The 18,024-nt window shown below is 40.9% G+C and overlaps 4 protein-coding genes across 12 annotated transcripts; 2 read left to right on the forward strand and 2 right to left on the reverse strand.

Moving 5' to 3' along the window:
* Positions 1–596: 596 nt before the first annotated feature.
* ndufb3 (NADH:ubiquinone oxidoreductase subunit B3) lies at positions 597–2,504 on the reverse strand. 2 transcript variants are annotated; one of them, XM_079463550.1, is made up of 4 exons: positions 2,037–2,504; positions 1,813–1,899; positions 1,262–1,394; positions 597–917 (listed from the first exon to the last, which is right to left on the reverse strand). In XM_079463550.1, exons 3-4 carry the CDS (start codon positions 1,387–1,389, stop codon positions 767–769), a joined length of 279 nt encoding a protein of 92 aa, XP_079319676.1. In that variant the 5' UTR covers positions 1,390–1,394; positions 1,813–1,899; positions 2,037–2,504; the 3' UTR covers positions 597–766. The 2 variants fall into 2 exon arrangements, with proteins under 2 accessions (XP_079319676.1, XP_079319677.1); XM_079463551.1 differs by lacking the exons at positions 1,813–1,899; positions 2,037–2,504 and adding an exon at positions 1,481–1,618 and having other exon boundaries at positions 598–917.
* On the forward strand, positions 2,044–4,522 carry ybey (ybeY metalloendoribonuclease). Of its 5 annotated transcripts, none has more exons than XR_013787091.1 (6): positions 2,044–2,480; positions 2,594–2,725; positions 2,900–2,968; positions 3,046–3,193; positions 3,899–3,986; positions 4,119–4,521. XR_013787091.1 is itself a non-coding variant. In XM_079463537.1 (6 exons), exons 1-5 carry the CDS (start codon positions 2,268–2,270, stop codon positions 3,967–3,969), a joined length of 564 nt encoding a protein of 187 aa, XP_079319663.1. In that variant the 5' UTR covers positions 2,044–2,267; the 3' UTR covers positions 3,970–3,986; positions 4,119–4,522. The 5 variants fall into 5 exon arrangements, 3 of the variants coding, with proteins under 3 accessions (XP_079319663.1, XP_079319665.1, XP_079319664.1); XM_079463537.1 differs by having other exon boundaries at positions 3,046–3,124; positions 4,119–4,522; XR_013787092.1 differs by lacking the exon at positions 3,899–3,986.
* Positions 3,202–11,427, reverse strand: usp37 (ubiquitin specific peptidase 37). 2 transcript variants are annotated; one of them, XM_079463521.1, is made up of 24 exons: positions 11,269–11,427; positions 10,103–10,343; positions 9,855–10,014; positions 9,670–9,758; positions 9,464–9,579; positions 9,213–9,290; positions 9,039–9,127; positions 8,868–8,961; positions 8,336–8,491; positions 8,130–8,261; positions 7,811–7,934; positions 7,531–7,736; positions 7,297–7,414; positions 7,131–7,210; positions 6,890–7,054; positions 6,442–6,489; positions 6,247–6,364; positions 5,613–5,811; positions 5,349–5,509; positions 5,212–5,272; positions 5,015–5,130; positions 4,867–4,936; positions 4,645–4,783; positions 3,202–4,313 (listed from the first exon to the last, which is right to left on the reverse strand). In XM_079463521.1, the coding sequence occupies exons 2-24, from the start codon at positions 10,274–10,276 to the stop codon at positions 4,238–4,240; spliced, it is 2,769 nt and encodes a 922-aa protein (XP_079319647.1). In that variant the 5' UTR covers positions 10,277–10,343; positions 11,269–11,427; the 3' UTR covers positions 3,202–4,237. The 2 variants fall into 2 exon arrangements, with proteins under 2 accessions (XP_079319647.1, XP_079319648.1); XM_079463522.1 differs by having other exon boundaries at positions 11,276–11,426.
* A 477-nt stretch (positions 11,428–11,904) lies between these two features.
* On the forward strand, positions 11,905–15,559 carry insig2 (insulin induced gene 2). 3 transcript variants are annotated; one of them, XM_079463532.1, is made up of 6 exons: positions 11,905–12,112; positions 12,691–13,020; positions 13,101–13,225; positions 13,577–13,743; positions 13,829–13,928; positions 14,009–15,375. In XM_079463532.1, the coding sequence occupies exons 2-6, from the start codon at positions 12,774–12,776 to the stop codon at positions 14,048–14,050; spliced, it is 681 nt and encodes a 226-aa protein (XP_079319658.1). In that variant the 5' UTR covers positions 11,905–12,112; positions 12,691–12,773; the 3' UTR covers positions 14,051–15,375. The 3 variants fall into 3 exon arrangements, with proteins under 3 accessions (XP_079319658.1, XP_079319659.1, XP_079319660.1); XM_079463533.1 differs by having other exon boundaries at positions 11,969–12,112; positions 12,749–13,020; positions 14,009–15,559; XM_079463534.1 differs by having other exon boundaries at positions 11,973–12,112; positions 12,752–13,020.
* The last annotated feature ends 2,465 nt before the right edge of the window (positions 15,560–18,024 follow it).

Raw genomic sequence — 18,024 nt, forward strand, 5'->3', positions numbered from 1 at the left:
TCATCTGATTGTGACAGCGTATGACGTAGGTTAGATATATTCTTAAGATGGAAAAACTTGGTTTTACAGGTGTTGGCGACATAGCTTTCAAATGACAGAGTACTGAATAAAACGGCAAGCTTCTTTGCAAATAAAAACTGACCTCTGTGGTACACCGTACTGGACTTGTCATTTGCTTGACATCTCATTGTTTATTGCTACAAATTGAGAACGGACGGATAAGTAAGATTTAAACCATTTCAAAGCTATTCCATTCATGCCGATGTCATTTTCAAGTCTATGTAAGAGTGTGCTGTGGTCAATGGTGTCGAATGCAACACCAATAACAAGATACAGCCACGGCCAGGTGCCAAAGCAGATCATTTATAACTCTGATCAAAGCTGTCTGTGTATTGTGATGTGCACTTAATCCGAACTGGAATTCCAGTGTAAACGATTCACGGTGTGTGTGAGATCATATCAGAGGCTGAATACATACAGTTTATGTCTCCTCTGACACAGCCATGAAAAAGTTCTTATTCAAATCACACACAACTGACTAAAGCAGCAAATTAATGTGCAAGCACAAAACAAAAACTAAAATCAAGCTCAAGACTCAAGGTAACTCAATAATATTTATTCTATAAACTGGTGATGGGAAATGCAATGATGAATGAACACACAGGCATTAGGAAGCCCTTCATGGGCTAAGGTCTTTAAAGAAAGACAACAAAAGTCTTAAACCTGCAAGAATCACAGAGTCCCGTGGTGACAATTGATGATGACATTAGTGCTCGGACTTCTTTGGAGGGAAGAATGCATACTCCACTGCCAGCGCTACAGCGAATGCTGCAAAACCCGTCTTAAATCCACGCATGAGCACATCCCTGAAGGTAACTGGTATGCCGAAGCTGCCTGTGTATCTCCATGCCTCATTCCTGCAAAAACACAAACATTGTTGCTTCTGTGTAGCTTTTTCATTCCTAAAGTCATTCTGTGATTGGTGATACAGCATTTTTGAGCATTTTTACATAGTAACTACATTTTCTAACCCGGTTCATTAGCATCAGCCTTAAAACATTTGAAGAGTTTTCATTGTGTTAGTTAGCTGTATTTTTGGAGTTATTACGGTTTAAATAGAAAAAGCCTACTGCAGTTTGATTGATATTAATTAAAACAAACACAATAAAAAACATGATTTTGGAAAAAACATGGAGTTCTCATTTTGAAACCCAAAACCTTGTTATCTGTTTGTGCAAATAAACTCCTCGTTTTATCTTACCGTGCCCATGGGTCTCTGAGTCCTCGTCGAGCGAGCCTTTGCTGGGTCATTTCCAGCGGTGTTCCTTCCCATTTCCACACCTTGTAGTCGGGAATGGATAACTTTCCGTGTCCGTGATCTCCACCCATGACTGCTGCAGAAGACATCACACAAAGTTCAAATACCAAATACAAAACTTGCCTTAGAAAATACGATCTATTCATGAACGACTTTACTAACGAGGGGACACATTGAATGAGATCTGGGAGAAACACGTCGCTGAAGCTCACGGACAAGAGCAGAGGATGCAGCTGTTATCTTTGTAAACAGTGTTTAGTTCAATTCCGTTTCAGTCATTTAAGAATGTGTTGTGTTGTGTGTGTGCGTGTTGTGTGCGTGCGAGACAGACGTCAGAAACACAAACAGACATCTCCGTGACATCAGACCTCAAACAAACAATACATTCATTCAGTCAGTAGCGAAAATAAATCCTTGTTCAAATCAAACCGGCGTAAAATACAGCATTATTCTGCGCAATACTGTGACAGCGTGTTCAATTGCGACATATTTACCCGTTTTAAGCAAAGTGACCTCCAATACGAACGCGCAAACCACTGCCGGAAGTCCGAGTTCCACTTCCTGTGGGAAATGCGGCGTCACTTCAGATAAATAAACACAAAGGGATAAGAATAGAGAAAGTGCCGCTAGCAATTGTAAAACTTTGAAATCTACTTCACTGTGCATTTTCCAATATAATATATTAAAAGAATCTAAAATAGCATCTTTGAACATGTACATCCTCTTATTTTGAAATCTCCTCCGACCTGTCGTCACGTGAGTGTCTGACGGCTTTAAATCAATGGACGCAGCGTGAGGAGAAATGACAGAAAGAACATCCTCATCTTTGTAATACTTCTACTTTCTCGAAGGAGTTATGACCCTCTGACCAGTCTGTAAGACGCGTTTAATACAGTCAGCTCGTGGAGCGCTACAGAACGTCTCCTCAGATGTCAATATTTAGTGTTGTATGATGGGCGTAGTAGTGAGGAATCTACAGAGTGTGGTGTCTCTGAGACGCGCGAGACTCAGAGCAGATGTCGAAACACTGAGACTGATCTTCGGTGTCCAGAGGTTTGACATGAGCGTCATATGCGTGGACAACCGCAAGATTCAGAGAATAAATCACGCGTACAGGAGACAGAACCAACCCACAGACGTGCTTTCATTCTCTTTCCACGAGGTACTAACAACGATGCACGACTTCATGACACCGAAGTATCGCGACAGGTTTGATGGCACACGCTGATCGGTCTGCGCTCTCACATCTAATGACTGTTCGTTTCATTTCTCAAGGACCTGAGGCCCGGCAAACTGCCTTATGCCCTCCACAGAGACGAGTATACTTTAGGGGACATCTTCTTAGGGGTAGAATATATAATGCAACAGTGTAAAGAGACGTCACAGGACCTTCACGACACCCTTACAGTAAGATTGACTTGGTTTTCTTAACAGAACCAACGTTTGATACAATCATTGACTCCTGAATAGTTGTACTCCAATAACACCCTACTTTAAATATTTAAATTAAAGTACGAGGGTAAATGTCTGTTTCCAGATAGATTGATTTATAATTGTACATCCTGGCTTCTCATGACACAGGTGGTCACAGCACATGGAATCTGCCACTTACTTGGATACAGACATGAGACGGAGGAAGAGTGGAGTGAGGTAAGAATGTTTTTACCACATTACACTGAAAAAGTGTAAGTGCAAGAGAACTGAGCACATTTCCCTTGTGTCCACAGATGCTACAGAAGGAAAGTTACATTCTCAGAGAGTTCAACAGGATAACAGGCAGCCGACTGGAACCCGTCACAAAGAGATGCACGTAACACACACACGATGCGCTACTGGAAACATACGATTCTTGTACACTGAAATGAAGCAATCCAGGTGTTTTTCTAAATAAATTTTATTTTAAAATGTGTGTTTAAGGAAGTCAAAGATTGAATACTAAGCAGTAAATTAGAGCTTATAGCACTGTTTCAGAGAATAACATACACACAGTTTCCACACTTCCATCCACCTTCATCACATGAACAGAAACATGACAACAAATGAACAAAGTGGTTATCAAAAACAAGACGGTACAGTTTTAATCAGACAGAATGATGATGAACAAGGTCCTTAAATAAATAATCCTATCGACCGACATGAAGCTTTCTACGCGACGGTTGTGCAATTTCACAATGACAGACGGAAAACAAAAGGAGTGCACGGTCTCTGTAGATATTGGAGGCATAAAGAATCGTGGAGTGAGATCTTTAAAAAAGACAAGCTACATCGATAACAGCGAGCTTGTTAGAGGAACGTTTATAAAACAAGAGTAAAAGAAACAGTCTCATCAGTAAAGTCTGGAATATAAAGCGCAAGCGTTCGCCCTCCTCATCGCTATAGGACAGTCATATAAAAGCCAAATGGCAAAGCAAGTATTGCACCACATCTTCAGCTGCATATCAAACACGAAACAGATGCCCCATAATCCCCATTTCACTCATTAACACATACAAGAATAGAGTTCTCTCTGCAATATATCATAAAGAAAATGTAAAAGTCGAAAACAGGTCAACAGCAAACGAGCTTTCTCTGTCTTTATAGATTTCTTAATGCATAAGTTTACCAGAGGGAATTCTTCAAATCAAAGAAAAACTAAGCGCAACTTCTCATGAGGTTGAAGTTACAGCTTGTAAGGAACTCAAAATGCTTTCAATATATATTTATATTTATTTTTTCTGCTTTTCTCCATTTTGTACCTATATGGGCTTCTACGACACGTACCCATTGAGACTTTAATTTACACAAGTTTGGTTTGACACAGAACTGGGACAGGAGAATCAGAGGAACAGGTGTTCTCGGAATGAGAGGTGTGCTGTTACCCACGGCTCACTTCAGCTCTTCATCAGTAGAATGATCCGCATTGACGCACGTGTGTGTCTCTTATAACGGCTGCAGTACCGTTCGGCCGGCATCTCCTCCTGCTCTCTCCTGTTCAGACAGCTCCTCAAACACATCTCTGTGGAAACAAATCAAACTCAAAACACACTCCTTTACCTCTTCACAACATTCTGTATGTGTTGAGAGATGTGATTGTTTCTAGATTCTTCAGCACAGCTAAACTGTATTACACCTGCAGAGCTTGAGTGCTCCTATTGGTTTATGTCACAGATGTGACCAGAACCTGTTGTTAATGTTTGGTGTATGAAATAAATCGATGATTACATATAAAAGTTCACTGTCATTTATGATTTACCACAACACCCTCAGGCTGAACTTGTGTAGTCTGAAGCCAACATGAAAGACAAGTAACAGAACAAGCTGTAATGACAAACAAAAAAATGACTGACTTGTGCATGTAAAAGAAGATGTATCCGCTTCGGTCACGATCTCTCTGAACGCTTGACTCTTGTGTGCGGGACACGTCCAGATCATTGAATGTGAGCCACGACTGTTTCTTCATGTCATAGACATCACTGATGTAATGTCCTGCACATCAAACACCTGCCTTTAAAAATGACTGTCCGGCAACAGCTAAATTAATAAATCAAGTCCGGACAAAAGGTTATTACCTGATGAAGAACTGCTGCCGATGTGACTGACCACGCTGATGAGTCTGAAAGAGTTGGAAAGATCTCCAGTCTACAGAGCAAAGCAAGTAAGCATGGTCACAACGTGAAAAAAACTGCATGTGCTGAAAGCAAGGCTTTTCGGACTCACCTCAGCGTTCTTCTTAAGTTCTTCAGCCTCTGCATCGCTGTACTCCATATCCAGACCATCTTCATTTCCAGAGTCATCATCAGAGCACAGCAGCTCGGGCAGAGAGTTATTAAACTCTACAAGAATACAAACCTTCAAGTTAACACACAGCACACCATCATCATTATCATTCATACAGCAGCAGATTCAGGTCTGACCTTGTAGACTAAGCTCAGTAGCTCTCTTCAGATCATCATCTTCTCGCATCTCTCTCGCCTCCTGTGGTGTTAACACAAGACTTTAATGTTTCTCTAAATCATCGTTTGAAAGGAGTCTGAGATGATGATGTTCTTACATGTTCCTGCAGGCTCTGGGCGAGGGCCTGCTGAAGTTCCTGCTCCTCACGCTCCTGATCCAAGCTGTATTGCTGAACCCAGTCCAGTTCTCCCTGCACCCCCTCTGGGGTCTGGTTCTCCTTGTTCTCATCCATGGTCAGATCCAGAGACTCGAGACCATCTGGACATCAGATTCAGTTCAACTTAATGTCATGCTGTGAACGGTGTGTGAAAACACTACAAGCCTGTGATCATAACCAAACGCTTAGTGTCGAGTCACGCACCTGCGGGCTGTTTCTCTCCATCCGGCAGATCTAAATGATGTGTCAGATCGTGACTGTCAGTGTCTCCAAACCCTGTGTCAGGACTGCTGGTGGGCTCGTCGTCAGGGCATGCGGACATACTGGTGCCCTCACACGTCATCTCCAGAACAGCTGCCAGCATTTCATCATCATTGATACCTTTAAAATCGGAGTGCTCCTCCTGTGGGGGGAGAGAGAGAGAGAGAGAGAGAGAGAGAGAGAGAGAGAGAGAGAGAGAGAGAGAGAGAGAGAGAGAGAGAGAGAGAGAGAGAGAGAGAGGTTGATTCTGATTCATGACACCAATGCTGTTCATTCAGATATTAAAGGAACAGTTCACCCAAAAATGAAAATCTGTCATCATTTACTCACCCTCTGATTGTTCCAATCCTGTATAAATGTCTGTTCTGATAAACACAAAGGATGATATTTGAAAATGTCAAAAACGGAGCAGATCTCGAGCAACAAGTCCAAATCTGCTCGGTTAATGACATTCTTGCAAACACAAAGGATTGTGTTTAGCAGAACAAAGACATCTAATACAGGATTGGAACAATCTGAGGGCGAGTAAATGAGAGAATTTTCATTTTTGGTGAACCATCACTTTAAGAGATCTCACCTCTTCCGTCCGGTCATCTTCCGACTGATGCTTGCGAGCAACTTTTCTGACGAGTTCCTCCTCACTGTCAGAGTCGCATAACATAACTCCTGAGGTTTCCGGCTTCTGAGAACCCTTCCTGTAAAACAACAAAACAAATGAGTAACTGACTCCTGTGAATGTAGGCTTGTGTTCACATCTAAGCACCGTTCTCACCGTAGTGTGGAAGAGTTGACAGACTGTGATGTCTTAAGTGTCCTGGAGCTGAAAAAAAAGAGCAATACTCTTAAATATAGCTACAAGCAGCTACAGAACACCGGTGGCATAAACTGACAATAACTACATGAGAAAACTACTCTAATGAGCACTTGCTATCATTTAGCAAACCGATGATGCAATCAACATTATAAAGCAATTCCTTGCTACTATGGTAGTCAATGGTGGGCAAGAGTTGTTTGATTACAAGCATTCTTCAAATATATTTTTCTGTGTTCATCAGAACAAAAACGATAAAGAGGGTGAGTACATGACAATTTTTGGGGTGAACTGTTCCTTTAACGTGATGGAAGACTGTGGAAATGGTAAAGCAGCTAGTCAAAATGATTTGTAAACAGTAGATCTGCATGGAGACTGGATTTATTTGATCCGTGTTTGTGAGTCTTACAGCGTGCTCGGTGCGCTCCAGCCGAGGCTGAGAGGAGGCCGTGTGGCATCTGTACAGTGGGACAGCAGTGTGAGATATTTAGGGATAAGGACCTGCTGGCCCAGCTTGCTGTTCAAAGACAGCTGGGTGTTATAACTGTAGCGTTTCAGATGAAGGATCAAAACCCTGCAGAGACAAAACATACATTTACACCTGTGCTTCTGAACTCAAGACATCACTTGATCAAGGAAGTTTCTCCAACCTGGGAAGTCTGCTGAATTTATGAGACACGGTCGCTGATTTTCCAGTGCACTTTTCACATGAATACTCGATCTCCTCCATCTACAGTGAGTGATAGACAGTAGATCATTCAAACTGAGCTACTAAAGCTTGAATCACAGATCACCGGTGTCAGATGCATCCCTCACCCTGAAGAAGAGATCCAGAGAATCCTGTATGGACCTCATAGGCAGCGTTTTCCTTTTGCGAGGCAGGTCAATGGACAGATCATTGAACTGTTCACGCTTCATCACCACTTCTCCACAGCTGTTCAGCACAAAAACAAGAGCATTTCATTAAAACGACATTTAAGTCAGAAAAAGCTACACTAATACTACTTTTACAGTGACACAGCATGTCTGCCTGCATCGCTGTGAACTCACCTCTTACACGTAATGGTGTGCTGCACCTCAAACTCCATGTTGACTGTGACGGGGCAGGTGTAGATCCGTGAAGTATCCACCTCATCTGCCAAGCGTGCGTTCTGAGGCTCCTCCCAGACGGACGGCTCATTCTTCATGCTCTTATTGATCTTCTCCACATCCTCCTTCAGCTGATCCAGACACTGACTCAGAAACTCATGGGCATCCTGAATAAAGACACATGCTTGGAACGTGCATCATGGGAGTTAACGGCACCAAACAGAGAAGTCATCTCGCTTACATTCTGCATATATCCTGAGAAACGCTCAGCTGTGGAGGAAATAGCATTCTTCACTCGCCGCAAGAGGTCCTTCTTCACTTCTGGAGACGAGATGTCTTTCTTAGCCAGTAGGTGAGCAAAACGCCTTCCCAGGAAAACAAAGCAAAATCAAACAATTGAACAAATTCAGAGACGACACACCTCATCACGCTGCGTGTGAAGTAGCTTGAAATGTTTTGTAATGAAAACACGAAAACTGTGTGACATCTTGAATTTCATCACAGGCTATGTGTCATGCCATGACAATCAAAGAAATGTGATTAATCTACGTTAGCAGTACCTCAAAAGGGCATTGGTGGGCACTCTCTTCCATGTAATCCCCTGCTTCAGCAGATCGTTTGAGAATGAAGGCAGGCTAAAAAGCGACTGGAGGATGGCGTTCATGTAACACGTATTCCCAAGGTTGGAGAACCTATGTTTTATACAAACAAACTTAATAAAATGGACAAACAGACACCCAAAGTTTTTGAATAATAAAGCACTAACCCTTGCAGTGGAGGTTGTGATTGCGCCAGCGTGGACGGACGTGGTTTATTCCAACCACCGTAATCCAGCGTTGGACGCACCTTTTTAAAAGGAGTTGAGTGATTGGGCAACATCAGGCTTCTCTTGGCAGAGGGACACGGGCCTGTACTGCTGGACCTGTACAAGAAACACAGTTGAAGAACATTGAATACAGCTTTGATTGACCATCACCGTTTATCATCAAATATACAGTTCTGACTTAAGTATTGTGTTAAGTGATCACCACTATAGTATGTAAGTCTACAGCACGTCACCTTTTAGGAGGAATAAGGAATATGAATACAATCGTTGTACCAAGTAACATAGGCCACAGATGCGTCACAAATATTGTTTTTTGTTTACTTATAACTCGAAACCTTCTCTCATTTAGTTTTCACGTCATGTAATATTCTGATTTGGTGATGTACAATTAACAGCAGTGATGCTGTAGGAAACTATGTTAATGAAACTTCATGAAAAAAATGACAAGCAACATGACCCAAAAGATCTTTACCTATCCAGAAATGAATGTGTTTGTGTGTAGTCTTTAGTTCCTGATCTACTCCCATAAAAGGATGTTGGCTGGAGGGGAGCAGAAACGTGTGGAGCTGAGGAAAAAAAATCAAACGCACGTGTCAGAGCTGAGCAGGAGGTGTCTGGAGATAAAAGATGATCGACCACTAACCTGTGGCCCGGTTCTCCTCTGCCTGCTTCAGCTTGTCTTTGCAGCTCAGGAGGAACTTTCTGGATGTGTCTGTGATGGCCTTGTTGTTGCTAAACAAAGGCAAAATGAGAAAATCATTAACTTGAATTATCTGAAGCTGACTTCTAAACCAAGAGTGAAGTGAGAGTTCTGTACCTAGAGGAGTCGTTTTCTTTGGGATAGTCTTCAGTCATGTCACCATCAGAGTTCATGAGTCTTTTCCGCTTCTCACTCCTAATGAACAGCAACAGGTGTAAATCAGAAACTACATCTAAAACTGATGTTAAACAGTCTACAGAAACACCCAGAAAAACAATTACATCTCTTTATATAGGACTGAAGCAAGTAAAAACTATTGTGACACACTAAAGAGACATTAGTATGCTATTAATGAATCATGCACTAACCTAATCTCCGAGAGTCCATTGCGACAGGGTGTTGAAGTCATTCGACTGGGGCTCCCTAGAGGCTTTCGGGGTGTGCTGTCCTCTCTGTTATCCACACTAGGACGTCTTGGAGTGGTCTGAAATGAAAAACAGCAAGTCAGCTCATAATATTTCATCGAGAACTTGCATGTGTTCCTGAGCATATTTCGCTTGAGAATTTACGGGACCTGTGACGGAGAGAGGCCAGTGTCATTCTGTGATGTGCGATTCCCAAGCACCAATCCAAAACTGGCACTTCCCTGGTTTGTCTTTAAAGCTAAAAAGATCACAAATGAAAAACAATGTGTGTGACATGTGAATAAGAACAGACAGCGCTATAACAACACGAAAAGAAAAACACTCAATGTCATACCTGTTGGTTTACTATGCTTCATCGTTTCAAAATATTCCTTCATTCTTTTCTCAACCAATACGGGCAGTTTTTCCAAAATGACAACACATTCTTTCAATGTTATAGACACACGGTGCGTGCCGGGCGACAGAGACCACAAAACCTTCACACTGGGATTCAGCTGTTCAGAAATGAGCAGAAGAGCATTCGATTAAATACAACGCTAGCCTACAAGAAACACAAAGAAAAGAGCAAAGACGACATCCAACCTGAAAGCTTCTGGGAGCACCGCCGCTGTTAAATTTCAACAACAGATTGGTCTTGTTGTCTCTTTCGTGGATTTCAAAGACCCCTTCTTTCCATTTGCTGGTCCCGAACTCACTGGAGTGAATACGGATGTGGACTGGACCACCGCTGGTCAGTTTGGGGCCTGCGACTGCCATGAATGAATGAAGCTCGGGACACAGCTGATTGTGAACAGATGAGGCCGTCTATCTTCAACAAGATGAGCTTTAGAGACAAACACACACATATTGCACTTTACAAATCCCTAAAAAACTTGTTTAACAGCGAGACAACTTTTCAAACAGCGCACGTGCCGGAAATGAACATGACTTTGTAAAGGCGAAGATAAATAACAAGACTTTCGCTCAGATTCGATCAGTTATGGGTGGAATACACTACAAGACTTTCGAAACCTGAACAGATTTTGTTTACCTCGACATCGCACACTTGCAGACTTTCAGATAGAAACACACTAACTGATCAAATCCGCAGACTGGCACAGACTGAAAATCTGAGCAGAAGTCCTGTAGTGTATTTGTTTCTATCTGAAAGTGTTTGACGTCTAGTTAAAAGGTCTTGTTGTGTATTCCAACTTTACAGTCTGTCTAACAGAACGACAACATTTAAAAGAATGAAACGAACACAACTAAATAATAAAAACAGTTAATAACATATAAACTAGAGCAAAAGGCGAACCATAACTTTATTACACAACGATAACCCTATTGCAGTCTATAAGCTCGGAAAAGACAAACTTTTGTCACTTTACACTCCACTAACAGCAGTCACGCGTGAAAACAACACGTATGACATTCATTTGACGTTAATGTGTTCTTGGTCGTATGAACACATGCACTAACACGCGCTGAAGACTAAAGTAAACAGAGTTCACGCGCGCTTTAAATGAATCAGCTTGACTCGCGTGCGCGGACACCTCGCGTTATTTCATGCATTCACACCGCTACTTTAACGGAGAGACGCAGTTTACTGTTCAACCGCGCATTTATGTGTACAGTATTTACACGCTGCAAACAGACGCACAGCTAATCAGCTAGCATTAGCAGCTCAGGCCGTGTGACAGGCTCGGTTCGGCTAACGTAACTGAACATTCTGATGAAATGTGGTCAAATGTTCCTCAATAACAACATACCGTGTACCTGCGGAAGTCGAGCTCCTGCGGAAAGCGCGGAAGAACCGTTAAATCCTGTCAGTGCGGCGCGGGGTCAGTGTGTGAGTTTTGCCGGGTGTGATGTTTTCTGCGCTGATTGCGCTCGAGCCCCACGAGCGGTCGATGATGGCGGGAATGTGAATTCAGAACGGAAATGGGAGGCGAGAAGAGGCGAATGAAGTCGCGCGAGATTTCTGTGTGCGTCGAGATGTCTGAATTGAAATGCCGCGTTGTTTTGTCTACGTGCCTTTAATCTCGAGCACTTTTTGTACCTTCAATAAAATATAAAAACGGATGAGGCTGGTGGTCATAGAATGCTAATAGGGTTCTGTTATCTTTTAATTATCTTACATTTACACTTTATTTACTTATCGAATGCAGAGTATACTAAACGTAGCCTATAATAACTCACACTGAAAAGTCCACTTCGTGTTTAATTGTTATTTTTTATTTTAAATGCTTTATTGAACATTTTGTTATAACAAAACAATGTTACAACAGAAACTTAACAAAGAAACACTTAGATTAATGAAAAGAAAGCAAATAAAACATTTCCATGGCTCGAAACAGACAAGACAAACATTTTTATAAGAATAATAAAACAAATCAAGAACAAATACAGGACACTTCGTGTTGATTAGGCTCGTGAACCGCTTTTATGACGTTACGTGCTTGCTCCTCTGATTGGTTGCTGACAGGTCTGCGTCACCCGCGTGATCAGCGGGGCGGAAGTAAAGTGTTTTATCCTCACGTAACAGTGTCCCGTTCGTTCAGGACTTTATTATTTAGTTCACGGAGAAACAAGGTCCCTTAAAACACCGCAACGGTAAGTGACGTTAATCTTTGCGACGAGCCTTTAGACGGTTGCCCCGCACTGGGTCAATGTGTTATGATGGTCGACCTGTTTCAGCGTGATCTTTATTTCTTACACGATACAGTTTTCATTATAACTGTTAATCCTCTGTCTCATCGTCACTGTCATGATAACCGAGTACCTGAGGTGAGCGCTGTAACGGCCTGCTGCTGGTGTGGCCTTCGACCCCTCTCTGACGTATTTAAGCACACGTGCTGAACGTGAAATGATTAGTGTTTACTTCACATACGTGCTGGAATTCAAACCATATGCGATATATGTCAAGAATAAGATAATGTCACTTGATAAAGGGTCATGAAACACTCACTAACAGTAACAGGTAGTATAGGATGGACAATGTTACTTGGGATCCATCCAAACACAATTTTCAATCATTTTTCCCTCCAATGTTTTCGTTTCTTGGGTTACATTTTCATTTGTGCATGTTGAATATTCATGTCAATGAGAAGACACTGTTTCTGAATGACTCATGACACTGATTCACACAAACCAGTTATTGAGCTGGAGAATGTGTATTTGTTTTCGAGTAGATTTCCAGAGAAATGGACATGAATTGATGCTGATGTCATGCGTGATGTGATCTGACAGCAGCAGATGAAGGATCTCGTGTGTCATGTCGGAGATTTCTGCAGCGAGCGGTGTAGTTTCAGTGCCACGGGGTCCTTACGTCAGCATGATCACCAACCGCACCGTAAACCTGCTGATCCGTGCTGCCGCCCTCTTCACGGTGGGCGTCTTCTTAGCGCTGGTGCTCAACCTGTTACAGGTGCAGCGCAACGTCACTCTCTTCCCTCCTGATGTCATCAGCAGCATCTTCTCATCCGCCTGGTGGGTCCCGCCCTGCTGTGGAACGGCCGCAGGTACACAAACACAATGCTTGTGTGTTAAAGATCCATCCGGTGAGGAGTTTGATCGAAAGCGTCTGCTGTGGTTTGTTCAGCGTTGATAGGTTTGCTGTACCCGTGTATGGACAGTCATCTGGGAGAGCCGCACAAGCTGAAGAGGGAGTGGTCCAACGTCATGCGCTGCGTGGCCGTCTTCGTGGGCATAAATCACGCCAGCGCTGTATCCTTCCATCTCGTTCTTCTCTATAGACAAGGTCACACAACACAACCTTTGTTCCGATTTTGGTGTCACAGACAGATTTCCAAGGTCTATGAACAAACCAGTTAGAAAGTTAGCCTACCAGCTACAGTAAGCTTCACGGTATGTCAGTCGCTCCGACATTACAAGTAGCTTGTCATTAAAGTCGGTTTTGAAATCGAAATTACGGGAAGTGTTGTTTTTAACACTCCTTCACTCATAGCGGTCACAACAGTGGTTGTCTTATCGAGAACACTCATCCTGACTGTCTTCAGATCTGTTGTGACATGTGACGGAATAAAGATTTGTGATCTTTAACGTTGTTGCTAACAGAAGGTGGATTTTGCCAATAACGTGCAGCTCTCGTTGACGCTGGCCGCTCTTTCTGTGGGTCTATGGTGGACGTTCGATCGGTCTCGCAGCGGGTTTGGACTGGGGGTCATCATCACCATACTGGCCACACTGACCACACAGCTGCTGGTTTACAACGGCGTGTTTCAGTGAGCGTCTCTGATAATCTCATTCATTGAAGACACGTGTGCATGCCTGTGTTTTCTTCATGTGTTGTTTTGTGTGCGCGTGCAGATACACCTCGCCTGACTTCCTGTACATTCGCTCGTGGCTGCCGTGTATCTTCTTTGCCGGGGTGATAACTGTGGGGAATATCGGACGACAGCTGGCCCTGGTAAACTCTCATTAACATTCGCAGTGCGTTTACTCATAAGATCACGGCGTTCGTTGATGTAATTCTCTTTTTCTCTGCAGTACGAATACAAAGTCAGCCAGGAGAAAATTCATCAGGATTAACCGAATCAAATAAAAGTGCTGTGATCATCTGAGGGTTCGAGGACGGATCAGTGTTATGATGTATTCTGACTCCTTGGCTTCTGAATGTGTCTGTGATGCCGGGGTCATTTCCACATGCTGGCGCACTGTCTCCAACGCTATTGGCTGCGGTGAAGTGCCAAACTGACTGTGATTGGTTGAACTGAAAGAGGCAGACACGGGTGTTTGTGGCCAAAAAGACTGAATATTTACACCCGTCACGGACAGAAGAAACATGTGAGGTGTTTCGGACTTCATGCGTTACTGCGCAGGCCGATCAGTGTGTATCATGTGATTTCATTTCGCGCTCATAGTGGACGCCATACGCCGATTGGCATGTGCAGAAACCCATGAAGTCAAACGCACCTTTTTTCTTAACACACTTTTTTTGTACTGTTTTTTTCTATATGATCTTTCAACAATTTAAACTAGTTTTTTTACACCAAAATCTGCTTTCAGTGAAGTATGGGGTGAAATATAAAGCATTATAACACTTCTCATATTCACCACCAGAGGACGTCAGAGCACAACACACACTTACGATCTCACTTCATGAGAATCTGCAACAGTTCAATGTCAGTCACCCTACTGCTGCTGCTGCTGCTGTGACCAGAAGTAAAATAATGAAAGTAAACTTTAATCCTTGATTACATTACTTTTAGGAATAGATCACCCCAAAATCTGTTTCTTTCTTCTTCAGGACACAACAGAAGATATTTTGAAGAATGTTGATAATCAAACAACACTTAACCCCATTGACTTCCATCGTATAGACACAAAATCACAAGTATCTTCTCTCGTGTTTCACTGAAGAAAGACACGAATGCAGATTCACAATCACATGAGGGAGAATAAATGACAGAATTTATAATTTTGAGTGACTGTCCCTTTAAGATGATTTTGACCTATAGCTATAACATTTGGCTTCTATTAGAATCGCCTAAGATCGAAAACATTTGCTTTGATTTGAGAGTTAAAATGAAAATGAGTTTTACTCAAGCCTTAATGAAACTGAAAGCTCAGAGAAACACAGTCTTTTCAATCACCTCACATACATTAAGGGAAATTATTTCTTTATTATCTTGATTGTTTTTATTTCATGTTAACTTTGTTGTTGAAGAATTTGAGTAAAGTTTTATTAAGTGTTACAATGAGTTATTCTGCAGAAACTGAATGGGAATCTCTGCCTTGTGGTTTACATTTCAGCACATTTTCTGCTTCTGAAGGTTGATGTTACATTTGTTATTATGACATTTGCATTATTAAAAGATTGATTACATTACTATTATTACCATTAGACTCTTTCTCTGAAGGTAAACTATAATATGTCTTGAATTACGTAACTCTGTTTCTAAACATCATTTATATTATAGTTTAATATATTGTCGTTGTTTTGAGTTTATAGCTAATTTTTTTGAGTACATGTAGGTTCACAGGGGTGTGTGTGTGTGTGTGTGTGGTCCTGTGTCAGACAATCATCACTATCTCTCCAGAAATATATATAACACATTCATGTAAAACACACACTACAGAGGTTAATGCTGATCTGCTCCAGTTAATCCATTATATCCACCACCAGAGAGTGTGAAGAAAGTGTCAAGCGCTGGATTTATCCTCAAACACCTGCGAGAGGTTCTCTCTCTCTCGTCCTGATTCTTATCGCTGAGTTCACATCTTCACATTATTTTTGAGTTTGCAAATATGGTAGATGTAATGAACTGTTTCTAAGAATAAATTAATACAGTTTTTGATAAAATCAGGCATTAAAAGACACCAGAATATAAGATGAATATTCTCTTAAACTAATTGTTTTGCTTAGAAGTGATGCTAGAAATAAAACAAAAGACATTTATTGACACTAGGTGCATAAACCTCATTTAGATTTTGAAGGTGTGTTATAGTTTGGTTACTGTGAAAGCTTCTTTCTCAAATACATTTTTAATCCCTGCCATTAAATCTCCAGCAGCTCTGCTTACTGACTTCACTCCACTTTATCATTCACCCCGTCTCTGTGTGGAAACATGAACACTGATGTTGACATACAGTGAGATCTGTTGTGTATTTCAAGCGTTACACGCGTGTGATGTGTTGTCTCTTCACGGCTCACTGCACATATGTTCGGCCAGTTTGTTTTCTCATGGATGAGCATCTGACGCTTGATTCTCATATATGGACACAGAGAGCAGCAGGTACATGGATTCACAGAGATTCTGTGTGTGTGTATCAAACACCTCTCCTGACAGTGAGCAGCCATAACAAGACACAAATGTGACAGATATATATGGTAAGTGATGTGGTTTAGCATCAGATACCATCACAGGAATATATCCTGAAGAATTAGAATAGTTGAAACTGCACCCAATGCTTGTAAATGAAAGTGTGTGTGTGTGTGTTTTATCAGATTTTGTTCATCTTGACACACTCCAGTTCTGTCATCACATATAAAGATAGTTCAATGTTTTATGGTAACAGCATATGATAATATGAAAATGATCACAAGCTCAGTATTTACAATGAATGAATATTCATGTAAATGTATTGAACCCAACACTAATGAGAACACTATTGACCACTAGCCGGTGAAAAGCACACATGCAATTTAGTAGAAAGAAGAGAGCAGTATTTTACTAAGGACTTCAGTACTAAAGTATTAAAATATAGCATATATCATACTTACTGAAATTCATAATTGGACAATTTATTTGACCTTACTTAAGTACATTAGAAACATCTAGTAGACCGACTTTCCAATTGTACTCAAGAAAAAAAGTAAAATACTCCAGTAAAGAGAAGAAAGTACTAGATGTTTCATGTACCTATAAATAAAAATAAAAACAACATGCATTTATGAAATGTAGTGGAGTATGAAGTATGACATATTCTTTATAATGCAGTAAAGTACAATTTTCCATAGTAAAAACAAACACAACAAATACTCTGGACAATAGGGAAACCATATCAATTATAAACTATATAGTACACAAAATACCTCACGCTTACTCCTTCCATTAAAACATATCTTCCTCTCAAACGACTTTGTTTTAATAGAATCACTAATGGTTTTAACTGTTTCATATTTGAATTTCAATTTCTAAATGATAGGGAAAACAATGCTTCGATCTTTCTGAATTATTTAGGGGCATTACGAATAAATCTTTTAAACCTGATACAATATTCTGTTATGGAAATGGATTGAAAAGTTTTTTGCACAGCTATACGTTTTCAATTTTTATATGTTTTAATCATAAACAAATAATACTACTAGAATAAACCTACAGTATCTGATCTAATCTAAATGTAATTTCAGTCGTAATATACTTGAAACAGTGTCAAATGTATAAATACACCTCTATATGTCTCACATTTAACAGCCATATAGTGCTTGAAGACTGGTGTGAAAAACATGTCTTTCTACAAATACTGTATAATAATCCTGATGCTTTCTAAATACAACAGTGTTTTAGTGCCATATAAAAAAGTCTGACATTACAAGTGCAAAGTATCATATATTCTTGTAATCGTCACTGTATGTTCGAAATATTCGACAATTTATAACTTCAACTTGGGACACACTTCTTCTCTATTCACTTTACTGTTTATCCATGATTAAAATCTCTCTTTTTTCTCTAGCTTCATAAAAGTAAAATAAAAAAAAGTAACATGTAAATAAAGCTTTGTGTACTATTGTTGGATGCTGAAACAAATGTTAAATGTTATTTTGGATAAAGCATTTGCTAAATGAATAAACGTAAATGATCGTTTTCCACACTTAAACGTTGTTTTATGAGAGAATGACACAGAACATGTGTTAAATCTCTCAGATTGAATGCTTTCAGGTGAGTGTTGTGTGTACTGTAAGTGAAACTCCAGGTGTACGAGTCTGTGGTGAATGTGTCATCACCGTTACGCTGCTGTTTCATCTCTGGAAGTGTCTGTGGTTAACACACATTCTGTTT

The sequence above is a fragment of the Barbatula barbatula genome (assembly GCF_947034865.1).
Source record: "Barbatula barbatula genome assembly, chromosome: 9".
Lineage (NCBI taxonomy): Eukaryota > Metazoa > Chordata > Actinopteri > Cypriniformes > Nemacheilidae > Barbatula > Barbatula barbatula.